This window comes from Elaeis guineensis, chromosome 12 (genome assembly GCF_000442705.2).
Source record: "Elaeis guineensis isolate ETL-2024a chromosome 12, EG11, whole genome shotgun sequence".
Classification (NCBI taxonomy): domain Eukaryota; kingdom Viridiplantae; phylum Streptophyta; class Magnoliopsida; order Arecales; family Arecaceae; genus Elaeis; species Elaeis guineensis.
In genome coordinates this window covers 13,753,582-13,776,235 of record NC_026004.2, presented here as the reverse complement: position 1 = coordinate 13,776,235, position 22,654 = coordinate 13,753,582, and the positions used below count along the sequence as shown (strand labels likewise).

The 22,654-nt window shown below is 38.3% G+C and overlaps 2 protein-coding genes across 2 annotated transcripts; one reads left to right on the top strand and one right to left on the bottom strand.

Moving 5' to 3' along the window:
- Window positions 1–886: 886 nt before the first annotated feature.
- On the top strand, window positions 887–7,660 carry LOC105055095 (uncharacterized). The gene is made up of 11 exons (XM_010936808.4): window positions 887–1,157; window positions 1,265–1,451; window positions 1,544–1,618; window positions 1,773–2,004; window positions 2,084–2,208; window positions 5,107–5,140; window positions 5,237–5,283; window positions 5,401–5,535; window positions 6,944–7,008; window positions 7,090–7,162; window positions 7,258–7,660. Exons 1-11 carry the CDS (start codon window positions 1,052–1,054, stop codon window positions 7,391–7,393), a joined length of 1,215 nt encoding a protein of 404 aa, XP_010935110.1. The 5' UTR covers window positions 887–1,051; the 3' UTR covers window positions 7,394–7,660.
- A 1,053-nt stretch (window positions 7,661–8,713) lies between these two features.
- On the bottom strand, window positions 8,714–11,051 carry LOC105055094 (1-Cys peroxiredoxin). The gene is made up of 3 exons (XM_010936807.4): window positions 10,858–11,051; window positions 10,174–10,322; window positions 8,714–9,383 (listed from the first exon to the last, which is right to left on the bottom strand). Exons 1-3 carry the CDS (start codon window positions 10,973–10,975, stop codon window positions 8,991–8,993), a joined length of 660 nt encoding a protein of 219 aa, XP_010935109.1. The 5' UTR covers window positions 10,976–11,051; the 3' UTR covers window positions 8,714–8,990.
- Between the last annotated feature and the right edge of the window lie 11,603 nt (window positions 11,052–22,654).

Sequence of the window (22,654 nt, the reverse complement as noted above, 5' to 3'; positions counted from 1 at the left end):
TCACCAATAGGCAAACATACCACATCAATAATGGTGCCATTTTTGTTCATGTCTAATAAAATATAAACTTTTTAGCTTGTGTTCATATATGAGCACCTATGTGCATGTTTGTACCTGATGCATCAATGATAACATTCCTCACATGTGCAAGCAATCTCAATAAAATTAATGCATCTTGATAAGAAAATACTTCATTCCTCTTAAAACCTTTGAGAAATATATTTATCTCGTCATTCTTGCTGAACTATAAACCTCAAACTCCTTTGTATCACAATGAAAAATTTATTTTACTAGAGAATCTCAAAAAACTACAGCATCCATCAATTTTACATGTAATGTATACCACTAATTTTGCATGAATTAAAACCATCTCATACTTATTTAGTCAGTAAAAATGATAAAGTCACTTCACTTAGATGGGCATCTCACATTTGAATTGATTTCAACCAGACTTCCTCTCATCCTAGTTATTAAAAAATAAATGTTATATATATTTAGCATAATTGAGATAATATAAAGGGCAAATTATTATCTTTAGTCAAATATCTTATCATGTTACTTGCACCAAAAACTAATGAGAATTGGAGAAGGTAACAAACCGCAACTTAAGTGCTGATTTTATCTATGGGTCTTCACTCCGCATATAAACTATATTTTTAGATACTCTTCATCCTGAACTCAGTGGAGAGGGGCAATCTGCCAACACTGTTCTATAATTCATGGACCAGATCCCCACCCGTATAAAGTGTCATGAGCTCATGATTACCAACCACAGACCGGAGAACCAACCCGTAAATCAGCAGTCAAATTTTCAACACGCATGCGAACATGCACGTGCAAGTCCCATAACTCATTTCAGTACCGTGGATGGCGCCCTTCGCTCCAAACGACGCGAAACCAATCCTCTTCCCGCCAAAATATTCAAACCTCCCTCAGCCGCCGCATCCCAATCCTGTCCCCCGATATCCATAAATACTTACAGCGCCTCCTTACCTTTTCTCTTCCCTCTCTCTCTCTCTCTCTCTCTCTCTCTCTTAGAGAGGCCACAGCCATGGCCGCCCAAGGAGAAGACCTCGACCTCCTTCTCTCCCTTCGAGAAGAGAGGGTTTTGGAGACTCCGCCCGGTTCTCCTTCGTCCCGTCGTTCCCATTTGCCAGGTATCCATCTTCTCTCTCTTGTCCTTGTTTTAATAAATTCTCTCTTTCCACTCTAAATATCAGCATGTGGGTCTCCTCTTATCTTTTTCTGTCTCCTTCTCTCCAAGGCTACCTATTGGACGATGGCTCCCCCAAGATGTCTCAATCCACCGACATGTCTGTATTCCGAGATGCTGTCAAAGATTACCTCGACACTGTGCCCAGCAGCACTGCTGCCACTGTTCCATCCAAGTCAAACAGGCCGAGGAGCTCCAATGCAGTGGAGGTTGAGAAGTTTTCAGGTCTACGAATCAGGTAAATTAAAAATCATAGGCTTGTGTTTTGTATTAAAAAGGAAAGAAAAAGTTATTTTTTTAAATGCATGTATGTTTTTTTTTTATTGCCAGAAATCCATTGGTATCCTCCGTGGAGATTAGCAACCGCTTCTCAGATATCCGATTTGTTCGGCTGCCAGCCATCAGGTAGATCTCGCAAGACATAGGAACCAGCAATCAGATGTTTTAACTTGAATGTCCTCTGTTCGATGAAATGCTTGTCTGACAATTGAAACACTTTTTCGGAATAATCTTGCAAAATTGTGTTTCGGGAGTGACTTTATGAACTGGGTTCTGTTAGGAATTTGTTGGTGGGTGATACTCTTTCTGGTTGCTGGGTGACGGTTGGGGTCTCAATCGAAAAGGGAGCTCCTAAAACGAGCTCGGTCGGGAAGAGCTACAGCATTTGGAAAATGGGCTGTCTGGATGGAGCAGGTGTCTCTGTTTTCTTGTTTGGTGATGCCTACTTCAAGAGCTGTAATGAGCCTGTGGGTTCAGTATTTGCGTTATTCAATTCTGCGGTCCGGAAAGATGTAAGAAAAAAATTTGTAAGTGTATATTTTCTTTGGAGGATTTTATATATGTGTCACTGATCCCCATTGTCCTGGATAGGCAAAAGGGTTCTCTTTGAGTGTCTATTCAGCTGGGCAGATGCTAAAGCTGGGAACTTCTGCTGATTATGGTGTCTGCAAAGGCAAAAGAAAGGATGGGATGGCATGCACGATGATCATAAACAAGTATGTTGAAAAATTTTGCCTTCTGGTTTTCTTCCAGTGGTTGTGCAAATTTGTTCATTGAGATAAACTCTATATTTCCAAGAGCTTTGCCCATGCTAAATGCTAAATTCATGGGTTCTAGTTATATATATATATATAGTTATTTATTATAGCAATGCATCTGTGGAATTGAAGACCAAGAAATGGATACTGAGAAAACTGTCCAACCAACATGCATAGAAATCTATACAGATCTCAAAATATTGTGGATCCACAATCTGAATCTAGAACATGAAATGATACACAGAATAAATATTGTTTTAACTGAACAAATGTTTATCATGGTAATTTTTATTGAAGGGCCTTATCATAGACTTTTCATGTTGATTAAGTCATAAGGTGGGGAGTTTTACTACTTCAAGACCAATCCAGAAAGTTAGCATAGTAGTTGTTAGAGAAACTTCCAAAGAGTGAATAGGTGTTTGTTGCCACATCCATTTAATGGAAACTAATGCTAGTTTATAATAACAGATGTCACATGAGGGGTTCCAATGCCCACTTCTAATATTTAGAGTTTTTACAGCTAAAGTTAATCTCACCCAGAAATGAAGCCTGAGGGATTCCCATGCACAAAATTCCCTCCCCCTCCCCCCTCCCTATTTTGGTTTTTTTCGATCTACTTGGACACCTGGGACACTTTATGACACTTGATAACATCAAATCATGAATTTGTCATTACGTGTCTACTTTAGGCACTTATACATGAAAGTTAGTGTCTAAAGTAACAATTAACAATGTTTTATCAATTTTGTGAAATTGACGAACAACTGATCCAGGTCATTACTCATTGTGTAGATGCATTTTACACATTTATGCATACATATATAAGAAACAAACATGTCCCTGACCCCTTGTCTTAAAAGATCTCAATGTTGAACTCTTCTGGATTGGATGTATGACACCAATATCATGTGTACACATAACAATAGCTACAGCTTGGCTAGTGAGGGACCCCCAAATGCTTCAGGACAGGGTGCACAGTCATTGTTTCCATAGCTCACCATCTGGGAGTCTAATACTTGAACTGTTGAACATCTGAAAAGGGATAAGCTTTATAATTCCATGTTGTGCTAATTTAGTTCTGAAACATTCTCTGATTCACAACATGCTTCAACAGATGGTGGAATACCAAAAAAAAAAAGAAAAAAAAAAAGAAAAAAAAAGAAAAAAAAGGGATAAAAATGACAACCATAAGAAGCAGCCCTAAAAGGAGTGGGCTGGAGGTTGGAGCATCTTGCAACTGATCCATATAGAGATCTGCATTCATGTTCTTGGCTTGGGGAATTCCCTATTTGAGTTTCGTGGCTTTTGTTCAAAGCAGAATTGCTGGGTTTTGTGTGGTTTTGCTGGTTTTTGCCCTCAGCACAATGTATTTTCTGTCAAATTTTCTTGATATATATGATCAGCAAGCTTTGATGATGCTATGCTTTTTGCTTTTGTTTTACAATTCTATGCTTTCACTTTGAATGTGAATATATTCAAGACTGTTCTTTCCCTCTTTGCTTGAATTTTGATATTTTGACCTCTGTAATCCCGTGTTACTTGATTTTTTTTCTTTCAGTTTCATGTTGATCAGCCCATTTATTTTATTCATAATATATTTTATGCAAAATCTCTTTTGAAGATTCAAAAGATATATTGATTTTTGTATTTGTAAGTTGTAATCTATTTTTTTGTTAGCCTAGCCCATGATTGAAGTATTTGCCCAAAAAATAGATGTTTTAATTAATTCATTTGTGGGTTGATTTTCTTCTCACTTGCAAATTTCTTTCATTTTCAAAATCTTGAGTTTAACTTTTCCTTAATTTTGATACTTCAATTCATTCTGAGTTCATGCTTTCAATTTTCTATAGCATCTGGGGTTCACTGACATACATTTGATGTACTGGAACAGCCTTGTAGGCAGTGAAGTCAAGCAGGGACAAAAATCTATCTCTGCTTCTAGGTGCCAATATTGACACCATCCATTTACACTGATTCCCAGGAAGCCACTCTTTTAAGATCCTAGATTCCTCACAATCACAAAAAAAGATCTTTTATGAGGTTCTACCATCATAATTTAAATCCTAAGGCATGGTGAACTTCCACCAACCATTCACAAATTTATCCACAGACTCTTTATCCTTTCTAGCATTATTACTACTGCTCCATCCTATTATTTCTAGTACATGGACTGGCATGGAGTTGTCAATTTAATCTGTAATTTATTCTCTCTTTTTTCATAGTAATACCAGAGACTCCTTAATAGTCCAATTTGTGCAGGGTTGCTTCGCATTAGAAATGAAGAATAATTTGCTGATGTTTGTCCCAGTGCAAAGGAATGCACTTTATTGACAAACAGTATTAAAGGTGTCTACTCATATATAATTAACTTGTTTTTTCTCTTATATGATAGTTAGTGGGAAAGGTGTATAAATTTTCCATCTATTGAGTTCTTATTGTCTATGTTATGGTTATATTTTATTGTTTTGACATCTTTGGATGGCTAATTTTGAGCTTTTTTTTTTTTTTTGCTGAAAATATTAAAATAAATTCTAAAAATATGACTGTAACTATTCGACAAAAAAATTGGTTGCTAATTGATTGATAAAGTAACATAGCATTATATTATAGATGCTAATTTTCAGAATCATGTTGCTACTGTGCATATTCTTTTTGAGAGATTTTATCATGCTAACCATCAGGTCCTTGAACTTTTGCTTTATTTTTTTGCTTCTTTTGTCTCTGGTGTGTAAATTTTCCTGCTAATTTTCTGTAACATTGACTAAATATTTTTGCTGGAAACTTTTTTGTTAGTTTATATGCTGTAAACTTTATATTTTTATACTTTCTAACTTTTATTGATTTATCATTCTTCAGATGTCAAGGAGTATATTGCAAATTCCACACAGCAGTAAGAATACTTGCTCAAAATCAATTAATGTCATTCACCTTTTTGATGCACTCAGTGTAACTCGTCCAATGGTTTTGGATTTATTCTTATCAACAGAAAGCTTCCCAGAAGTATTCTACCATGCGTGCTGAGCTGAAGGGTGGGTAAGTGGGTATCTATACTTTTTGTTTATTATTTGGTTTCAATTCTTTAGTAGATGCACTTTAAACATCTTTCTATTGCACTCATTGGCTATTTTGCATGCATTGTCTTTGTAACAGAAACTTGAATTCTGCATTTAAGCTCCAGTCAGAGGGAATTTACATGGTTGATCCTCTAGCTGACAGATCAAATTTGAGGAAGCCTTTACAGCCAGTGAAAGTAATGTCTGTGGATGGTCTTAAGAAGGCTTTAAGGTGTGTCTTACACTCTTGGCCTTAAGGCAAATCTGCATTATATCTCTCATGAAGCATGCAGAACATCCTTCTTGCAAGAACTGAGAAACTGAGATCTGGCAATATGCCGAATTTTCTCCAACTATTACTTTTAAACAGTAAAACCCACAATCACTCTTAGGTTAGTCTTTTCATCTAAATATGACCTTGTGCCTTTACTCAAGGGATTTGTGTCTTTTTTAAACTGTGGTTGGCTGCCTCTGACTTCTTTTCAAACAGTTACAATGATTTAACAAATACCAAGATTTAGCTGTTTTGATGGTCTGCAATGCCTTTTTCTTTCAATTTTTCATTATTTTATAGATCCAAATGGCTAGCAAAAGCATGATACTGTTATACCACTCTTCCAAAGGACCATAACATATCTCATGAAACAATTTGCATCAATTCACTAAATAAGTCTGAACTCCAATAGCACTCCATTTCCATGGCTCTAACCAAGTTGGGTAGTCAGTCTGCAGCACCATTTACCTCTCTATTCATATGCATGATCAAAATGTAATCGCTTTTAGCCATTAATCCAGTAATGTTACTCAAAATAGGAGAGCATCTCTCTGACCAATGGATCTGCCTGTCATGTAATTCATCACAGCTTGTGGATCCAGTATACTTTAAATTCTCCTGTGAACTCTGTTTAACATTCATGCAAGGCCATTTCCAATGTCCAAACATCAAGGTTGGCCACTAAAAGGTCTTCCTCCCGATATATAAAGCCATTCCATCTAAGTCTCCATTAACAACTACAGTTGCATCTGAACTGATTATTATAGCACAATTCAGTGGAGGTTTCCACTTCAACCATCTTGGTTTTGGTGAAAGTAGGGCTTTCAGATGTTCTTTGGTATTCCATTACTTGTCTAACAACTCTCCGAGCTATGTTCCTCTTCTCTTCAACTCCTGTAAAGTTAACTTTATCCTGATCTTTTTCAATGAATTCCAACATCCTCGGATTGCTGTCTTAAGATGCTTAGTTTTGACTCTGAATACGTATTATATTTTTTGCATCTGTTCAATGCAAAAGAAATCCTGCTCATTTGCTCCATACTATGTGAATGACTTGGAATAAAGAAGTAAAAAATTGGGAAGCATACTACACGGGAACACAGACTAGACTTAGTCTCACACAAACATTCAGCCATGCCGAGGTGTTTATTATATATGGTAGAATGAAAAAGATGCTTGATGGACAAGGGAAACAGTGGGATCTTACCTTAATTTTTAAGTAACCTTTCTTTATGAAGCATTAACTAATTTTTGCCTTTGCATAATAAAGATTTCTAGATGCACTTAATCTTAACTGTGTACCCTCTAGAGCTTGCCTTTTCTTTTCTGTCTCTGGACATGTTACTGACAATACTGGAATGAGCAGTAATGCAGATAAGGTGACTTCAAATAGCCAATCACAGGGAATAAGATTTCTTACACAAGTTACAGGTATAAGATCATCCTTTATTTGGGTCTTTTCCATGTTTGATTTCGGTCTACTTATTGGAGCTTTGTGCTTGCATTGGCCAGCTAATATGGAATCCAAGATATCAAATAAAGGATTCACAAAGCTGAACCAAATCAAGGGCAGCTCAGACAAAAGGTGATTAAGAGTTCCCCCAAATATTCTTTTTCCTCTTGTTTTTGTTGTTCTTTTCAGGTCTTTATTTCAGGCCAAGCATTTTTGTAATTCTTCAGGTCATCTTTAGCCATGAAAATGGCATCCAAAGTAGTCGGAAAAGGTGAACAGCGAGATGCTAAAAGAAAGAAAACTCATCATGCTTCTGAGAACATGATAGAGCTTGACATTGTTAGTTCAGATGAAGAAAGTTGATGTCATGCGGCATCTTGTTGTGGTAAAGCTGTCCACTACATATCTCCAATGGATAAGTGCAGTGAGGAAGCTCTTAAAGCAGGAGTGGGAGTCATGCTTGAAGATCTGATGTCTTCAGCAACTTTATATATTGTTGATGGTTGCTGAGATCATGCTAAATACCAGACCTGGTCCTAGTCGAAGCATTGTAGTAATATTTTTTTGCATGTGCCTCATGCTTTCTGTAATTAAATATATGGCATAAGTTATAGGCATTTACTTTGGGTCTGGATGGTTTCCTACCTGGATTTACTTTGTTGAGTTACATTGATGAAGTGTTTATGTTCTTAAAGTTGCATGTGGCCTTTCAATCAAATCACTCGGCAATAAATCTGATACAATATAAGTGTTTGGAATAAGAGAACATAATGAAAGTTCCTATAGCCAGGGGATCCGTGGCGCAATGGTAGCGCAGAATGTTGCGGGTTCGATTCACGTCGGGTTCAATCCCATCACAATTCTTTTGAGAAGTTATATCATTTTTTATTTTTTCTGAAAAAATTGCCATAGGAAAATTTTTTTTCTGGATAGCTGATTTTTCTTATTTTTATGAACAAAATTCTACAATTAAAATTTTCTTTCCTTTTTAGACTTTGTTAGTATTTTTATTGGGAAATGCTTTTATAATGAAAAATTTCTCCTAAATTTTATTATATTTTTGTTTTTTGTTTTTTATTTTTCCCAAAAAGTTAATTCTATTAATATTTTTTCTTGGTTTTTCAAAAAACTTCTATAACAAAAATTTTCTCTATTAGTTTCTTTCAGGGGATTTTGTTAGTATTTTTCCAGTGGGGGGCAAAACATCAGTATAAATTTCATGTCATGAAATGGAAACATGAACATTTTGTTTTTTTCTCCCTGGAAAACCATTTATTTTTTTCTGAAAAACTTCTTTAATGTAAATTTCTTTTAGATTATATTAGTATTTTTGTTGTGGGGAACAATATGAATATAAGTTCCATGTCATGAAATGGAAGCTTGACCGTTTATTTTTTTCCCCAAAAAATTCAATAATAAAAATTTCTTTTAGATCTTATAAATATTTTTTGTCGTGAGAAAAATATAAGTTTCATGTCATGAAATAGGAACATGATTGTTCATTTCATGATCATCCATTTCATATATACATTACAAACCAAATTCAAAGATTGTAAAATATTAGTAGATTTTTTTTCTTCCTGAGAAATATACAGTGAAAGTTGAAGCCCTATCCTACTAAACCACACCTCAAATCCCACCTCCCCACCAAGAAAAAGAGAAAAAACTTGATAACCCAACATGAAATCAAACAGTCATATGTTTCATTTCTTAGCATAGAAAGGAGATTATTTCATTGATAAAACCCATACACAAACAACCACGAGGAAGCTAAACTAATAACTTCCACAATGTACATCATAAGTAGCACACCAAAAGCAGAGAGACAAACAAAAACCTCCAGTACAACAAACAATATAGTAGCCTTCAAACACATAAAATTAAGCAAAGTCTGCATGAAACGAAATCCCAGAGACACGAGCAGATGCATATATAGAAGTACTTCATGGCTGATTCCACATCAAATGTTGGTGAAGCGGAGGTACTCCTTCTTTGAGGGGAGATCCACGGTGTCGTATCCTTGTGGGAACATTCCCTTCGCCTCTTCGTTGGATACACTTGGTGAGATGACCACCTTCTCCCCAGGCTTCCAGTTCACTGGAGTTGCGATCTTGAGCTTTGATGTCTTTTGAAGAGATTCCACAACTCTCACAACCTCATCCATGTTTCTCCCGGTTGTTGCAGGGTAGAGGATGCTCAACTTAATCCTCTTGTCCGGGCCTATCACATGGAGGGCTCTTGATGGGAGCTCAAGTCCAGAGGAGTCCTTTTGATCTGGGTCTACCATGTTGAGTTGCCTGATCACCTCTCTGTCTGGGTCTGCCACTATGGGATATCTCACGTTGCATCCGGGCTTCAAAAACAGTCGAGTAACATTTAGATCTTCATCCCCATTTTACACAATTCCAGTGGAGCATGGATCTCCTATGATGTGCCGTTTGCATTGCAATATTGTGCAGCATTCGAGGGTCATTTTTAAAAGATGGATAGCTATCAAACAAGATAATCTTATATATCATATATAGCATATCTGTCCATCTTTTGATTATAGCCATCGAGTGGATATAGCATTCCGCAGATATAAACAACACACCTTAGAAGATCCTAAGTCATAGTAGTAACATGTTATAGAGGTAAAATATCTTAATTGTCAACTTTTAGGCCTTTAAACACTAGCAATTGTTACATTGTGTTGGCATGGAAGCTTACACTTATGCATATGAAGAAGTGGGAAAGGAAAAAGAAAGAAAAAAAAAAAGAAAAAATATTGAATTAACTAATTTCAAAACAAAGGATGTACACAAATAGCCTATGATTTAGAACTAACATCTCTCTATTTCAGTTCTGATTGAGAAAGATCCTGAAGTCATCTGATGTAGAGCGAGGGCCACGTGCTTAAATGGCAGTCTCCCCTTTGTAAAAATTGGGATCTGCTGGTTTAGCATTGTTCAGAATGAAGGAGACTATACTGTTGCAACCATTAGAGTTCCCTATTTTAAGCAGGCAACACATTATACAAAATGGAGATAATGTAGAACAAAATTTGTCAATGAGCAAAAATTTTACAAAGAATGATAACTTTGACAATTTCAAAGTAAACCAGTCCATCACCATGCTACGCATGCGTGAACCAATTACATTACCGTGTAGGCCTCGATGTCTTTGATCCATTCCACATGCGATACTACGTCATCACATGACACTCCCAGCAGCTTCACCCCTCGCTCGCCGAACTCCTCAGCATACAATGCGATCTTCCCGAGCTCCGTGGTGCACACCGGAGTAAAATCCGCTGCATGCATCAACACCCAATCATTAGGAGTGTGAATAAGTCAAGCAGCTCACAAATTGTTCGAGCTTGATTCAGATCCAAATCCAATTCAACTATTATTATGTTTGAGTCGAATCCAAATGAATCAAATAATTTTTTTTTAGTCAGGCTGAAATAATAAAATACTCGTTTCACAGATTGACAAGCCTGATCGGAAAAATATATATTTTTAATAATATTATATATTATTTATAATATATATTATTAATTTAATATTAAAATATAATATTTATATATTTTTTAATTTGATATAGATTTTCATTTTTAATCATATTTTTAATTATTACACAGGCTTAAGCTCGCATGTGATTTCGTTGATAATCAAATCGTGGTTGAGCTTGAATATTAAAATTTGATCCATATCTTAAACTCAGATATTTTAAATTAAATCAAGTTCAAACCCCTTGTTATTTGAATCTGCCCATCCAATTAGGATCAACACATACACACGTGTGAACAAAAATTCTCGACTAACATGAGATGGAGTAGAACATACCTGGGTGGGAGAAGATCACAGCCCATCCATCACCAATGAAGTCGTGGATTTGGATTGGTCCGTGGGTGGAGTCCACCAGAAGGTCAGGAATGGTGTCACCAATCGTGAGGCCCGGCATGATTAATTTGGAGTTTGGATGGCTAAGATTTTTCTGGCTTCGAAGGAAGAGAGAAGGCTATGAGAGCTATGGGATCCGGTTCCATGTTTATATAGCAGAGAACGGTGGAGGACACCTGAAGGTGGTTCGTGTCCTTGTGGTACAACTCACGCCTGCTAGTAGCAGTGTACTTGTACTAAGCCAGATGCCACCAAACGATAACCTCATCCAGTGTACTACTTCCGCGATCATCTCAATATTAAAAAAATAGTTCTCCTTGAGGTAACTGTGGGCGCTGATTCCACCTCCATAGATGGGTTGCCCGCGGTTGCAAGTTTCCATTCTTTCATACTAGGAATTTTCCAGAAAAAAATTGTAGTGTTTTTTTATGGTACCTAAAAGAAAAAATTGTAGTTTTTGAAATAAGAAGTGTGAAGTTGATGGTATATATTACAACAAGCAAGCTCAATACAATTTGTTATATAATTTTGTGTTTGTTAAAATAAATCATCTAATTTGCTTTGCCGTGTGTCTACACGCGCACGCGCGTGCGCGCGGACACACATATATATATATATGTATATATATATATATATGTATGTATGTATATATATATATATATATATGAATGTATACATGATAAGTCGTATATTTATATATTTATTATAAATATTTTTGGTAATTAATAGTGCTAATATCTTCCAAAAAATCTAATTTCATAAATAAATTAGATTTTTTAATAAAAATAAATAATTTTAAAAAATATAAAATTAGAATATATTTATGAAAAATAGATGTCAAGTTAATTGAGTAATTTAAGCTAAAAAATAATTAGAGAATTAATAAAAAAATTTAATTCATATTTTTTTCTATTTTTCAGATACAAAATTCAAGCAAAATCAAGTAAAAATATCAAAAATTTTATTTTAAATAACCTTCGGTGCACGATGGACTTACTGGACGATTCATGATATCAGAGGTGCAATCCACAAGCACAATTTTGCAGTCCACATCGTGGCTCATGGCCGGTGATTGAGTTTTGCGGGATCCGACGACTGAGATTGATTGAAATAGGGGATCGGATGGCTAAGGATGCGCTTTATCATATCAAGCGGTGGTGGCCCACTCCTTTGTGCGATCCAACAGCTGGCAATGATTTTCAAGCACGATCCAACAGTTGTGGTTGGTTGCCGGTGTGAGAACTAAACCAGAAGAGAATTTTTTGCACTATCCAACAATTGAAATCAAATCCATCATTTGATCCAACGGTCCATGTTCGATCCGACTTTAAATAGGAGATCTGGTGCACTGATCAACGCCCCAAATTAAATCCTATGAATGATTCGATGGTTGACAGTGATCTCGATCAAGATAAAGAGCTTAAATGATGATTTTTAGGCTGATCTCGCACGTCCAAACAAGATCGGACAGTTAGAAAAATTGTACATGGGGTGGACACATTTTGAGGGGTTTTAAGACTCCATTTGTTACCAAAACTCAGAAAAAAAATTCATCTATAAAAAGAAGGCCACGGCACAAGAGAAAAATAGTAGAGATAGCAGAAAAAAATTAAAAAAAAATTAAAAAAAATAAAAAAAATTAAAAAAGTTTAGAAATCCAAGAAGAAGAAGAGAGAAATCAGTTCGCTCTACGGAGCATGAAGAAAGAAAGAGAAATCATTAACCATCTTTCCGACGAGACTGCATCGATTAATTTCATATCTTTGTTATAATTTTTATTTTATTTTATTATTTTTTTTATTTTTGTATAATTAAATTTTAATTTTAATTAATATAAAATTTATTTTTTTATATTTTAAATTTTTATTATTCATTTTTATTGTAAGTAGATGCTAAGATCTAATTAGTAGATCTTAGTACTAATTTATTTTTATGCTCTTTAAATTTTTATCTTTTATTGTAAGTAGATGCTAGGATCTAGAGAGTAAACCTTAGTATCAGATTTATTTTTCATACTTTTAATTTTTATTTTTTGATTTAAATTATTTTTTTAATTTTTTTAATAAAATCAAAGATTTCAAATCAAAGTACTATCTTCTCTGTGGTTTCGATCCGACTCATCACTTTCTATGTATTTTTAATTTTTAAAAATTATAATTAATTTGATAATCACGATATCCTAACGACAACATCATGATAATATCAATAGCATTTCATGATGCCTCTGATTTACGATGCGATGGCCAAGACAGTTGTTGATCCAACATGTGATGACACAATAGCTTATCTTAAACATATGTTTTGGTTATTGATAATAAACTTTATAAAAAAATGTAGAGTGATATATGAGTCGACACGATAACTTTCATGCCATCGTGAGATAAGTTTCCATCCACTCCAGCTACCCTAATCGAAATCAAAATTCTATAGCAACAGAATTGGCACTAGAAGAAGGGCCCCTGCACCTATATCTGGAAGAGCATGTAATCGAGAAGAGATGGCACCATATAGAGCATCATCCCGGTGATTGAACGCTACCACTTCTCGACTGACGGAGGATCCAGCCAACCATCAAGCTCAGGCACAACAATCGACGGCCCCGCCTCCGCTATCCCAGCCAGTGGCAGTGGTGAGCATTGACCAATTTAACCTGTTAGTGCAGCAAGTGAGGAACTTGATGGAGGTGGTGCAGATGATGCAATAGTCCAACCTCGCACTGCATGAGATGCCACTGTCAGAGCAGCCGCAGGTCCCCCCACAAAGCTCAGAGTGGGGGAGATAGACCGGACACGGCCAGCCTAAGAGCTCGGAGAGGAGGAAACAGTTGTCCAAGTCCTCACTCCATACATGACTCCACCCTAGGCCGATCTCCTTCGTAGCGCTCCGAAGCCTACACCACCAGGGATGCTAACATTGATAGGAGACTACAAGAGATGAACCAGTGGTTTGAAGTACTTCACAACCAGCCTTTGATGTAGAATGAAGGATTCTGCATCAACCCACCATTCAGTGCTAGAATCATGCAGGAGCCATTGCCAACCCACTTCAAGCTCCCACAACTGCACAATTACGATAGGACGATCGATCTCGTCGATCACTTGGAATCATTCAAGGTTGTGATGCTCCTCCATGGAGCACCAAATGCTATTTTGTGCCGAGCTTTTTCTTCTATCGTGAAAGGTGCAGCTCAACATTAGTACTCAAGTCTGAAGTCGGGTACCATCCACTCCTTTGATCAGCTAGGTCAGGAGTTTGTGGTCCATTTTATGAGCAGCCGATGGCAACAATGGGGGTCAAACTCCTTCATCAACATTAAGCAGAAGGAAGGAGAGTCTATCCGATCCTACATATACCACTTTAACGCGGCTATACTCAAGGTCCGCAATTTGGATTAATTGGTTGCAATGACCACATTGAAGGACGGTCTTCTGAAGAATGATCTTCTCTTTTCACTAGAGAAGACCTATCCTCGAGACTTCACCGACATGTTGGCTTGAGTGAAGAAGTATGTGCATGGAGAAGAAGCATTTAAACTGCACGACATGGAGAACGTCAACGATCGTAAAGACCAGTAGGCTTTCTCCCATGCTAGAGGATTATAGGAAGGTCGATGGCACTCCTGGATGCCACCTCAGCATCGAAGAATCAGGACTCCTCAAAGTCATTGATCTAGGAGCCCAAATAGGAGAATGAGGCAGGAATCACCGTCGAGGAAGTTCGCCAACTATACTTCACAGAACATCCCAGAACTCGAGTACTGATAGAGATAAGGGAACAACTACCTCTATCGAATAAGATGTGCACTAAGCTGCACCTGTGCAATTTCAATAAGTACTACCTCTACCATCACGACCATGGTTATAAAATGGAGGACTATATCCAGCTCCAAGATGAGATCGAGGAGTTCATTCGACGAGGATGGTTAGATCGGTTCATCTGATGTTGGTCAGAAAGGTGCGAGGATTGACCCCAACCACCTTGGCTTCCCAAACCACCTCAACGAGAGGAGCCCATAGAGAATCGACCCCTGGTGGGAGTAGTAAACACCATAGCTGGGGGGTATCGAGGCAGTGAAGCTAGCAGATCGGGAGAGATATCCAAGAGACTGCAAACTAAAGAACCTATTGCCTTCACAGAACAAGGCGTCCAAAAAATTCAGTTTCTGCATAATGATATACGGTGGTCATATCTTTAAATATAGTAAATTATGATGTACACGGTATTCTAGTTAATAATGGAAGCTCCACCGACATATTATTTTATGATGCTTTCTCCAAAATGAGCATACTCTCATATCGGCTTGGACGGCTAGATTTTTCGCTTGTGGGATTCTCGAGAGATGCAGTGCCGGTTGAAGGAGTAATTATCTTGTTGGTGGTTGCCGGCCAAGCCCCTCGGCATCTACAATATATGTAGATTTTTTGATGGTTAGAGCATCCTCAGCTTACAATGCCATCCTCAGACAACTAGAACTCAATGTGCTCCGAGCTGTAGTGTTTATATACTACTTGATGGTGAAATATTTTATGGAATATGGAGTTGGAGAGCTCTGAGGGGACTAGGCCTTGGCACGATATTGTTATTCCAATGTACTATAAGGAGTAAAGCACCCTGAGGCATACCCCATGGATGGACTAGACACTTAGAATGAACTGGCCAAGGAATGGGAGGAGCTGATCGAGGATCTTGTCGCGATCCCCTTGGAGGATGGGAATAAGGATTACATCATCCAGATCGGATCAAATCTTGATTAGGTAACCAAGAATCGGCTCATCTCTTTTTTGTAGGAAAATGATGATATTTTTGTCTGAATACCTACTAATATGTCCGGCATTGATCCAACGGTGATGACCCACCACTTATATATAGATTCGACCTACAACCCCGTGAAGCAAAAGAAGCGAAATTTCATGCCAGAATGCCAAAAAATTATTGCGGATGAGGTAAACAAGTTACTTAGTGCTGGGTTCATCCAGAAGACCATTTACTCGAATTAGGTCGCAAATGTGGTCCTCATTAAGAAAGCAAATAAAAAATGGTAGATATGCATAGATTTTTATAGGTTTGAACAAAATTTATCCAAAGGACAACTATTCATTACTCCAAATCGACTAGCTAGTAAATGCCACTTTGAATCATGATCTCTTCACCTTTAGGGATGCCTTCTCTGATTACAATCAAATTCGGATAGTGCGTAAAGATGAGGAGAAAACCACATTTATAACTAATCGAGGTCTATTTTCTTATAGGATGATGCCCTTTGGCTTAAAAAATATAAGTACGACCTATTAACACCTTATCAATAAGCTCTTTAAGGAGCAGCTCGGATGCAATATGGAGATCTATGTAGATGACATGCTCGTCAAGAGCAAATCTTCAGGAACCCATATGGAAGATCTTGAAAAAATTTTCACCACTCTCTGGAGGTACAAGATGAAGTTGAATCCTACCAAGTGCATCTTTGGGATCACCTCAGAGAAGTTTTGTGATTCATGGTGTTGAAGTGTGAGATAGAGATGAACCAGAGAAGATTTGAGCTGTGCAAGAGATAAATCTCTCGAGAATAATAAAGAAGGTCCAAAGCCCTTCAAGAAAGGTGGTAGTGTTGAATCGATCCGTCTCAAAATTGGTAGGGCACTATCTCCCTTTCTTCTGGGTTCTCAAATAATAGAAGAACTTTCAATGGACTGAAAAGTACCAACGGATGTTTGAGGAACTAAAAAATTACCTCAACTCTTCTCCACTTCTTGAAAAGGTGGAACCTGGAGAGGAGTTATATCTATATCTAGTAGCCTCGCCTATAGCCATCAGTGTTGTCATCATCTGCGAGGAGAATGGGGTCTAGAAGTTGATCTACTACATCAATTGAGTCCTCCAAGATGCAAAGATAAGGTACATTAGATTAGAAAAACTAATCTATACCCTAATAATCATGATTAGGAATCTTCGACCCTATTTTCAGGCTCACACGATAACCCTCTTGATGGATTAACCATTAAAGACCATCCTGCATCAGCTTGATACCTTTGGACGGATTGCGAAATGGGATATCAAACTTACCAAATTTGATATGAAGTTTTGGCCTCGACCTTTAATCAAAGCTCAGGAGTTGGCGGACTTCTTAATGGAGTGCACAATTCTAGAATCTGCTGAATTTGAGTAGCCCAAAGAAGTTTTCTCTAGAGCAAAGATGGATCCACCTAAAGTAGAAATAGATCCATCCGAAGAGATAGACTCTTGGATCATACATATAGATAGATCATCAAACTCCTTTGGCTCAAGCATCGAATTGATTCTCACTAGTCCTGAATGAACTATAACCAAATATGCCCTACGCTTTGAGTTTTTGACCACCAACAAAGAAGTTGAATATGAAGCCTTAGCCATAGGACTTAAAATAGCAAGGGAGCTAGGGGTGAAGTACTTGAAAATTTGTAGAACTCATAATTGGTGGTCAGACACATCAAAAGAGATTACAAGCTCGAGAGGAGAATATGAAAAAATATTTATAAAAAGTGAAAGACCTAGCCTCAATTTTCATCAGCTTCAACATCTAGCAAATTTTGAGGACAGAAAAATTTTGAACAGGCCTCCTCTCCAAGCTGGCAACCTTGGCTCTGAATGACCTACCTAAAAGGTCATTCTTTGAAATTGTAAGGAGGCCTACCATTGATGATCCAACATCGATGTTGCAGGTGGATGATGAGCCTAGCTGAATCGACCCCTTGGTTCGCTACTTGAAAGAGAACATATTGCCAAGGAACCCAAAGGAAGCTTGAAAACTGAGGAGCCAGATGTCTCATTATGTTCTTAATCAGGGAATGCTTTACAAGAGATCATATTCTCTGCTCTTTCTTAGATGCCTGTGCCCATCTGAAACTGATTATGCACTACGAGAAATATATGAGAGGTATGAGGGAACCACTTGGGAGCTAAACTATTGGCCTATAAACTACTACGGCTACTACTGATCCACGATGCAGCAAGATACTGCCGACCAGGTTAAAAGGTGTGACCAATGCCAGTGAAATATGAATATCCAGCATCAGATGGCTACATTGCTTATCTCTATATGCACACCTTTGCCCTTCGCATGAGGGGGGATGGATATTCTTGGTCCATTTGTCTTGGCATCGGGGCAACAAAAGTTTTTGTTGGTCATTGTTGACTATTTTATCAAATGGATGAAAGTTGAGCCACTTGCATGCATCACCGAAGCCAAGGTGAATGACTTTGTTTGAAAGTTCATCATATGTAGGTTTGGCCTAGCTTAGGTACTAATCACTGACAATAGACGACGGTTCACTGAGACAAAATTTATCGAATTCTACAAAGAGTTGGGCACATCTCATCACCTTATATCTGTGAGGAAAAAGTTGAGATAACAAATCGAACTCTTTTGTAGGAATTGAAGGTAAGGCTAGATCAGGCCAAAGAATCATGGACCGATGAGCTTCACCACGTGCTGTGGGCATACCAAACCACTCAACGAATCTCTACTGGTGAAACTCCCTTCAGCTTGGCCTTCGGAACTAAAGCTGTCATCCCTATTGAAATTGGAGTCCCATCGACACGAACTGAGAATTTTGATGAGCAGCACAACTCAGAGGGATTTCGAGCCAACTTGAACTTTCTAGAGAAAGCTCGAGAAAAAGCTCGTGGCTTGATATTACAACTTTCACGTCAGAGGCACGATCTTTAAGGTCGGAGATTTGGTGCCGCATCGAGCCAAAGTATCCCAATCAAGCGAGCAAGACAAGCTGTCTTTGAGCTAGGAAGATCCCTACCAAATAGATGGAGTCATCAGACCCGGTACATATCAACAAAAGCAACTCGATGGGACACCCTTACCTCGGCCATGAAACGTCGAAAATTTATGAATGTATTATCAATGATGTATTATCAAGTAAATTTTAATGAAGTAATTTTTCTTTCGATCCCTGTGTTTGTGATGTTCATAGACCTCGGATGACCACGAGCCACGGAATACTCTTCACTCTTCAGTGAGGAGAGTTGAAGAAAACTCATTTTTCAGCGAGTTTGGAAGAAGACCCACTTTTCAGTGAGATCGGAAGATTCTTTGCTCTTCATCGAGGAGAGTCAAAGAAAAACTTATTTTCAGCGAGTTTGGATGAAAACTTGCTTTTCAGTGAGTTCAAAAGAAAACTCACTTTTTAGCGAGTTCAGATAAAGATCTGCTCTTTAGCAAGGTCAGAAGACTCACTCTTCAGTAAGGAGAAGAAAACTTGCTTTTTAGTGAGCTCAGAAGAAGATTTATTTTTTAGCAAGGTTGGAATAATCCTTGCTCTTCAGTGATGAGAGTTGAAAACTTGCTTTTCAACGAGTTTGGAGGATGACCTGCTTTTCAGCAAGATCAGAAGACTCACTTTTTAGCGAAGAAGAAAAAACTTGCTTTCCAGCAAGTTTGAAAGATGGCTGCTCTTCAGTAAGGCTAGAAGACTTGCGTTTCAGTGAGGAGAAAAAAATTCACTTTCCAACGAGTTCGACAGATTTCAACAAGGTCAAAGGAAAACTTATTCGAGGTCCAAAATTCTTGAACAACAGAAGCTTTAAAGATTGGTTTCATTTGATCAATCGACCCTTACACAAAATCTAAAGATATTCAAGTGTATGTGATACAGAAGTTCTAAATCTATGAGTGTTCGAAGAAGCTCTAAATCTACAATAGCTTTTGAAGTCGAAGAACAAAGTGCTAAAATTGACAATCCAGCACAAGCAAGAAAATTGAAAAATATTTCTTTTCATGTGTTTGAATTATAACCTCGACGCACTCGACCAAAAAAAAAGGAGAATACATTGAAAATGTCTTAATGCTGGGGAGAATTGCCTTCAGTATGAGAGCTTTCATCGTGCTTTGGTTTCGGTATGACTTCAATTACTGAGGCTTCAGGGGGCTGATCATCGAAATAACCAACTCCTTTAGAACCCTGATAAAGGAGATATCCACCATAGGGTAAAATTGTTGGATTGACACCCTACACTCTAGGAAACTAGTCCTATAAGCCATGCTAGGCACCTTTAAGCTCTTGAACACCATGTTGAATTTAGTAGCAGCAAGCTCCACCTCTAATTGCTTGACCTTATCCCCAATATTGTTCACCACTGCTGTGCTCTCCATCCCCTTCGATTGGAGCTTGATAGAGGAACACCTTTTCTTGGCCAATGAATTTGTGAGAGAGTAAATCCGTTTCTGGGCACTATAGAGTTCATTACAAAGTCAGACAACCTTCTCGGTAGCACCCCATCTAGCTTCCTCGGTAGCTTTGGTAGAGTCAATGTGCTGCTCCAAAGTCAATATCTTCTCTCAAGCTGAGTGAAGCTCACTCTAATATTGGGCGACCTTCACAGCTGAACCCCATGTCTTGCCAATCGCTTGCATTCCTCGATCAACTGGGCCCTTTCTGAGATGTGCGCCTTATCTCCTACCAAATACAAGATTGAAGATGCTTAATCTCTACCGAAGTTTCATTATAACTTTTCTTCATTTTTAAAAGCATCCGCTTGGCTTTGACAGCCCTCTTCTTAGTGCGACTGGCATCTTTCTCTAGAGTATCAAGGCAGGCCTTGATCGACACCACTTGTGGTAAGGGATCAGCTTCAAGAAAGGCAGGTGGATGACCGCAGCGTCCATACTAAACTGATTATTCATGCAATATGCACAAAAGATCAGTAAAACATGACACCAAGGTAAAGAGAAAAGAAACTTTCATTTCATTAATGAAAATGAGCTTTTTTACAGTAGCCAAAAAGAAAGAGAAAAAAAAATAAGAAAGAGTACAAAATCAGGTGTCTCCGATTTCAAATTTAGGGCAATCGAAAAGCTTGGAGCGACATCAGTGAGCTGGTCGGATGCTTCGGCTGGCGGCAATGGTAGCAACAGAGCTTTGACTTCGACAGCCTCCGACACAAGTAGTTCTTTGGCCACTAATCCGAATGGAGGTTTCTCGACAGCTGGGGCCTCGACAATAGCAAGAAGATCATCGACCTCCTCATCATCCAAGAATCAAAAGTCCCACTTCGGGTGATGGTCTTCAATCTTCTACTGACAGACCTCCATCCCCACTTCAAAAGCCTCCGAGCTAAATTATATCTTGATTTTAGTGAGCTCTGTCGAGGCCTTGAAGGCCTCCACCGTGAGGTGACCGGCCTCTACAATCTCACCCTCAGCCTTCTTTTCAAGCTCGACAATCTTGGCCTCCACTGTCTTCCTCCTTTTCTTCTCCAAGACTAGGTCGGCCTCGGCCTTCGTCTTCACAGCTTCCACCTTCTCAAGCACCTCCTTCTGATGCTTGACTTCAGCTTTAATCGCTTCTACCTTATTCTGGACCTCTGCTGCCTCCAATCTGACCATCTTAATGATGTCTACAAAGATAGCCACATTGTGACCCAACTATATGCAACAAGAGAAGATTAGTTATCTGGCAAAGCACAATCAAAGATAAAAAAAGGAGAATGGAAGGAAATTTATCCGAAGGACGGAGACCAGAGCCTCCTTTTGCTGACTCCAAAAATTTAATTTCTGGATCTTCTCCAGTTCAATTAGAAACAAGCTATCCACAAGTGCTCCCAGGATAGCCTTTTTAGTCATTAAAGGTGGCCTCCTCTCGAGCTGCACTCGGGCTGACCTCCTCATCAGTAGAACATCAAGCTAGATTTTTTTGGATGGGTAACAGACTTGCCCTTCCCTCCGTCCATCGTGACAGGTAGTGCTGCAGGCTTCAATAATCGGGCTTGGATAGGAGATGCCAAGATGACCTCAGTATTTTTGGCGACTTGGTGGGCAGGAGCTGCCTAGCTGGTGGTGGCACTCTTTGGCTTCTTTTGAGCTCTCATTGTAGAGCTAGATGCCTTCCTCTTCTACATCAAGTTCTTCTTCAGCATCTCTAGCTCTTTAGGCTTTATATTTGCAGAAGATCAGATTGGAGTTAGAAAAGTAGAGAAAGAAGACCAATGAAAAAAATCGATTTTTATCTGTGGGGTTGGCTGGGCTGAGGCCAATATTGTAAAGGGATTGTTCCGATAATAATTGCCTCAAGAGAGGTACCTTGTACTCCTACAAAGCTTTAGCACTATTAAAGTCTTCTTTCCTTAACCTCGGGATCCTAAAGATAGAGTCCCTCAGCTGACCCCAATGTGGCAATCTCCAGTCTTCGAGTGAAGAACTTGATACAAATAGAAATCACTCATTCTACTCGTGTACCATGGAAGGAGCCCCCTTTATCAAAGTCTCAATCTCCTTTGAGGAGAAATGTACCATCAACTCTTGGTATAGGGATGCCTCTTAATGGTGAAAAAAGATTAAAAAAGAAAAATTATAGGCCGAGCTTTGGTTAGAAAATAAATAGTAAGAAAATCGATAACAAAACAAAAGGAGTTCGGAATAACTGAAGACAAGGATATGTTGTAAAAATCAAACAAATCAAGGATGAAAGAAGAAATGGGCAGACTGAGCCAAGCTCGGAATGCCTCCTCATAAAGTTTGAGCCGACCTGGGGGAGGCACACAAATGCGGCCACTTGATCCTGGCAACTTGAGCTTATACTTCGTAAGGATATCGAACTAAGCTTGAATCAGACTCAAGTTATTCGACTCTAGAATAGAAACAAAGGTACCTAGCACAAAGATAAGGATAGCATCATGCTCGGCATCCGATCTCATGGAATCTCCATCTGAAGAGGAAGAAGATTTCGAGGATCAATCTCCGATCGAACTACTAAAA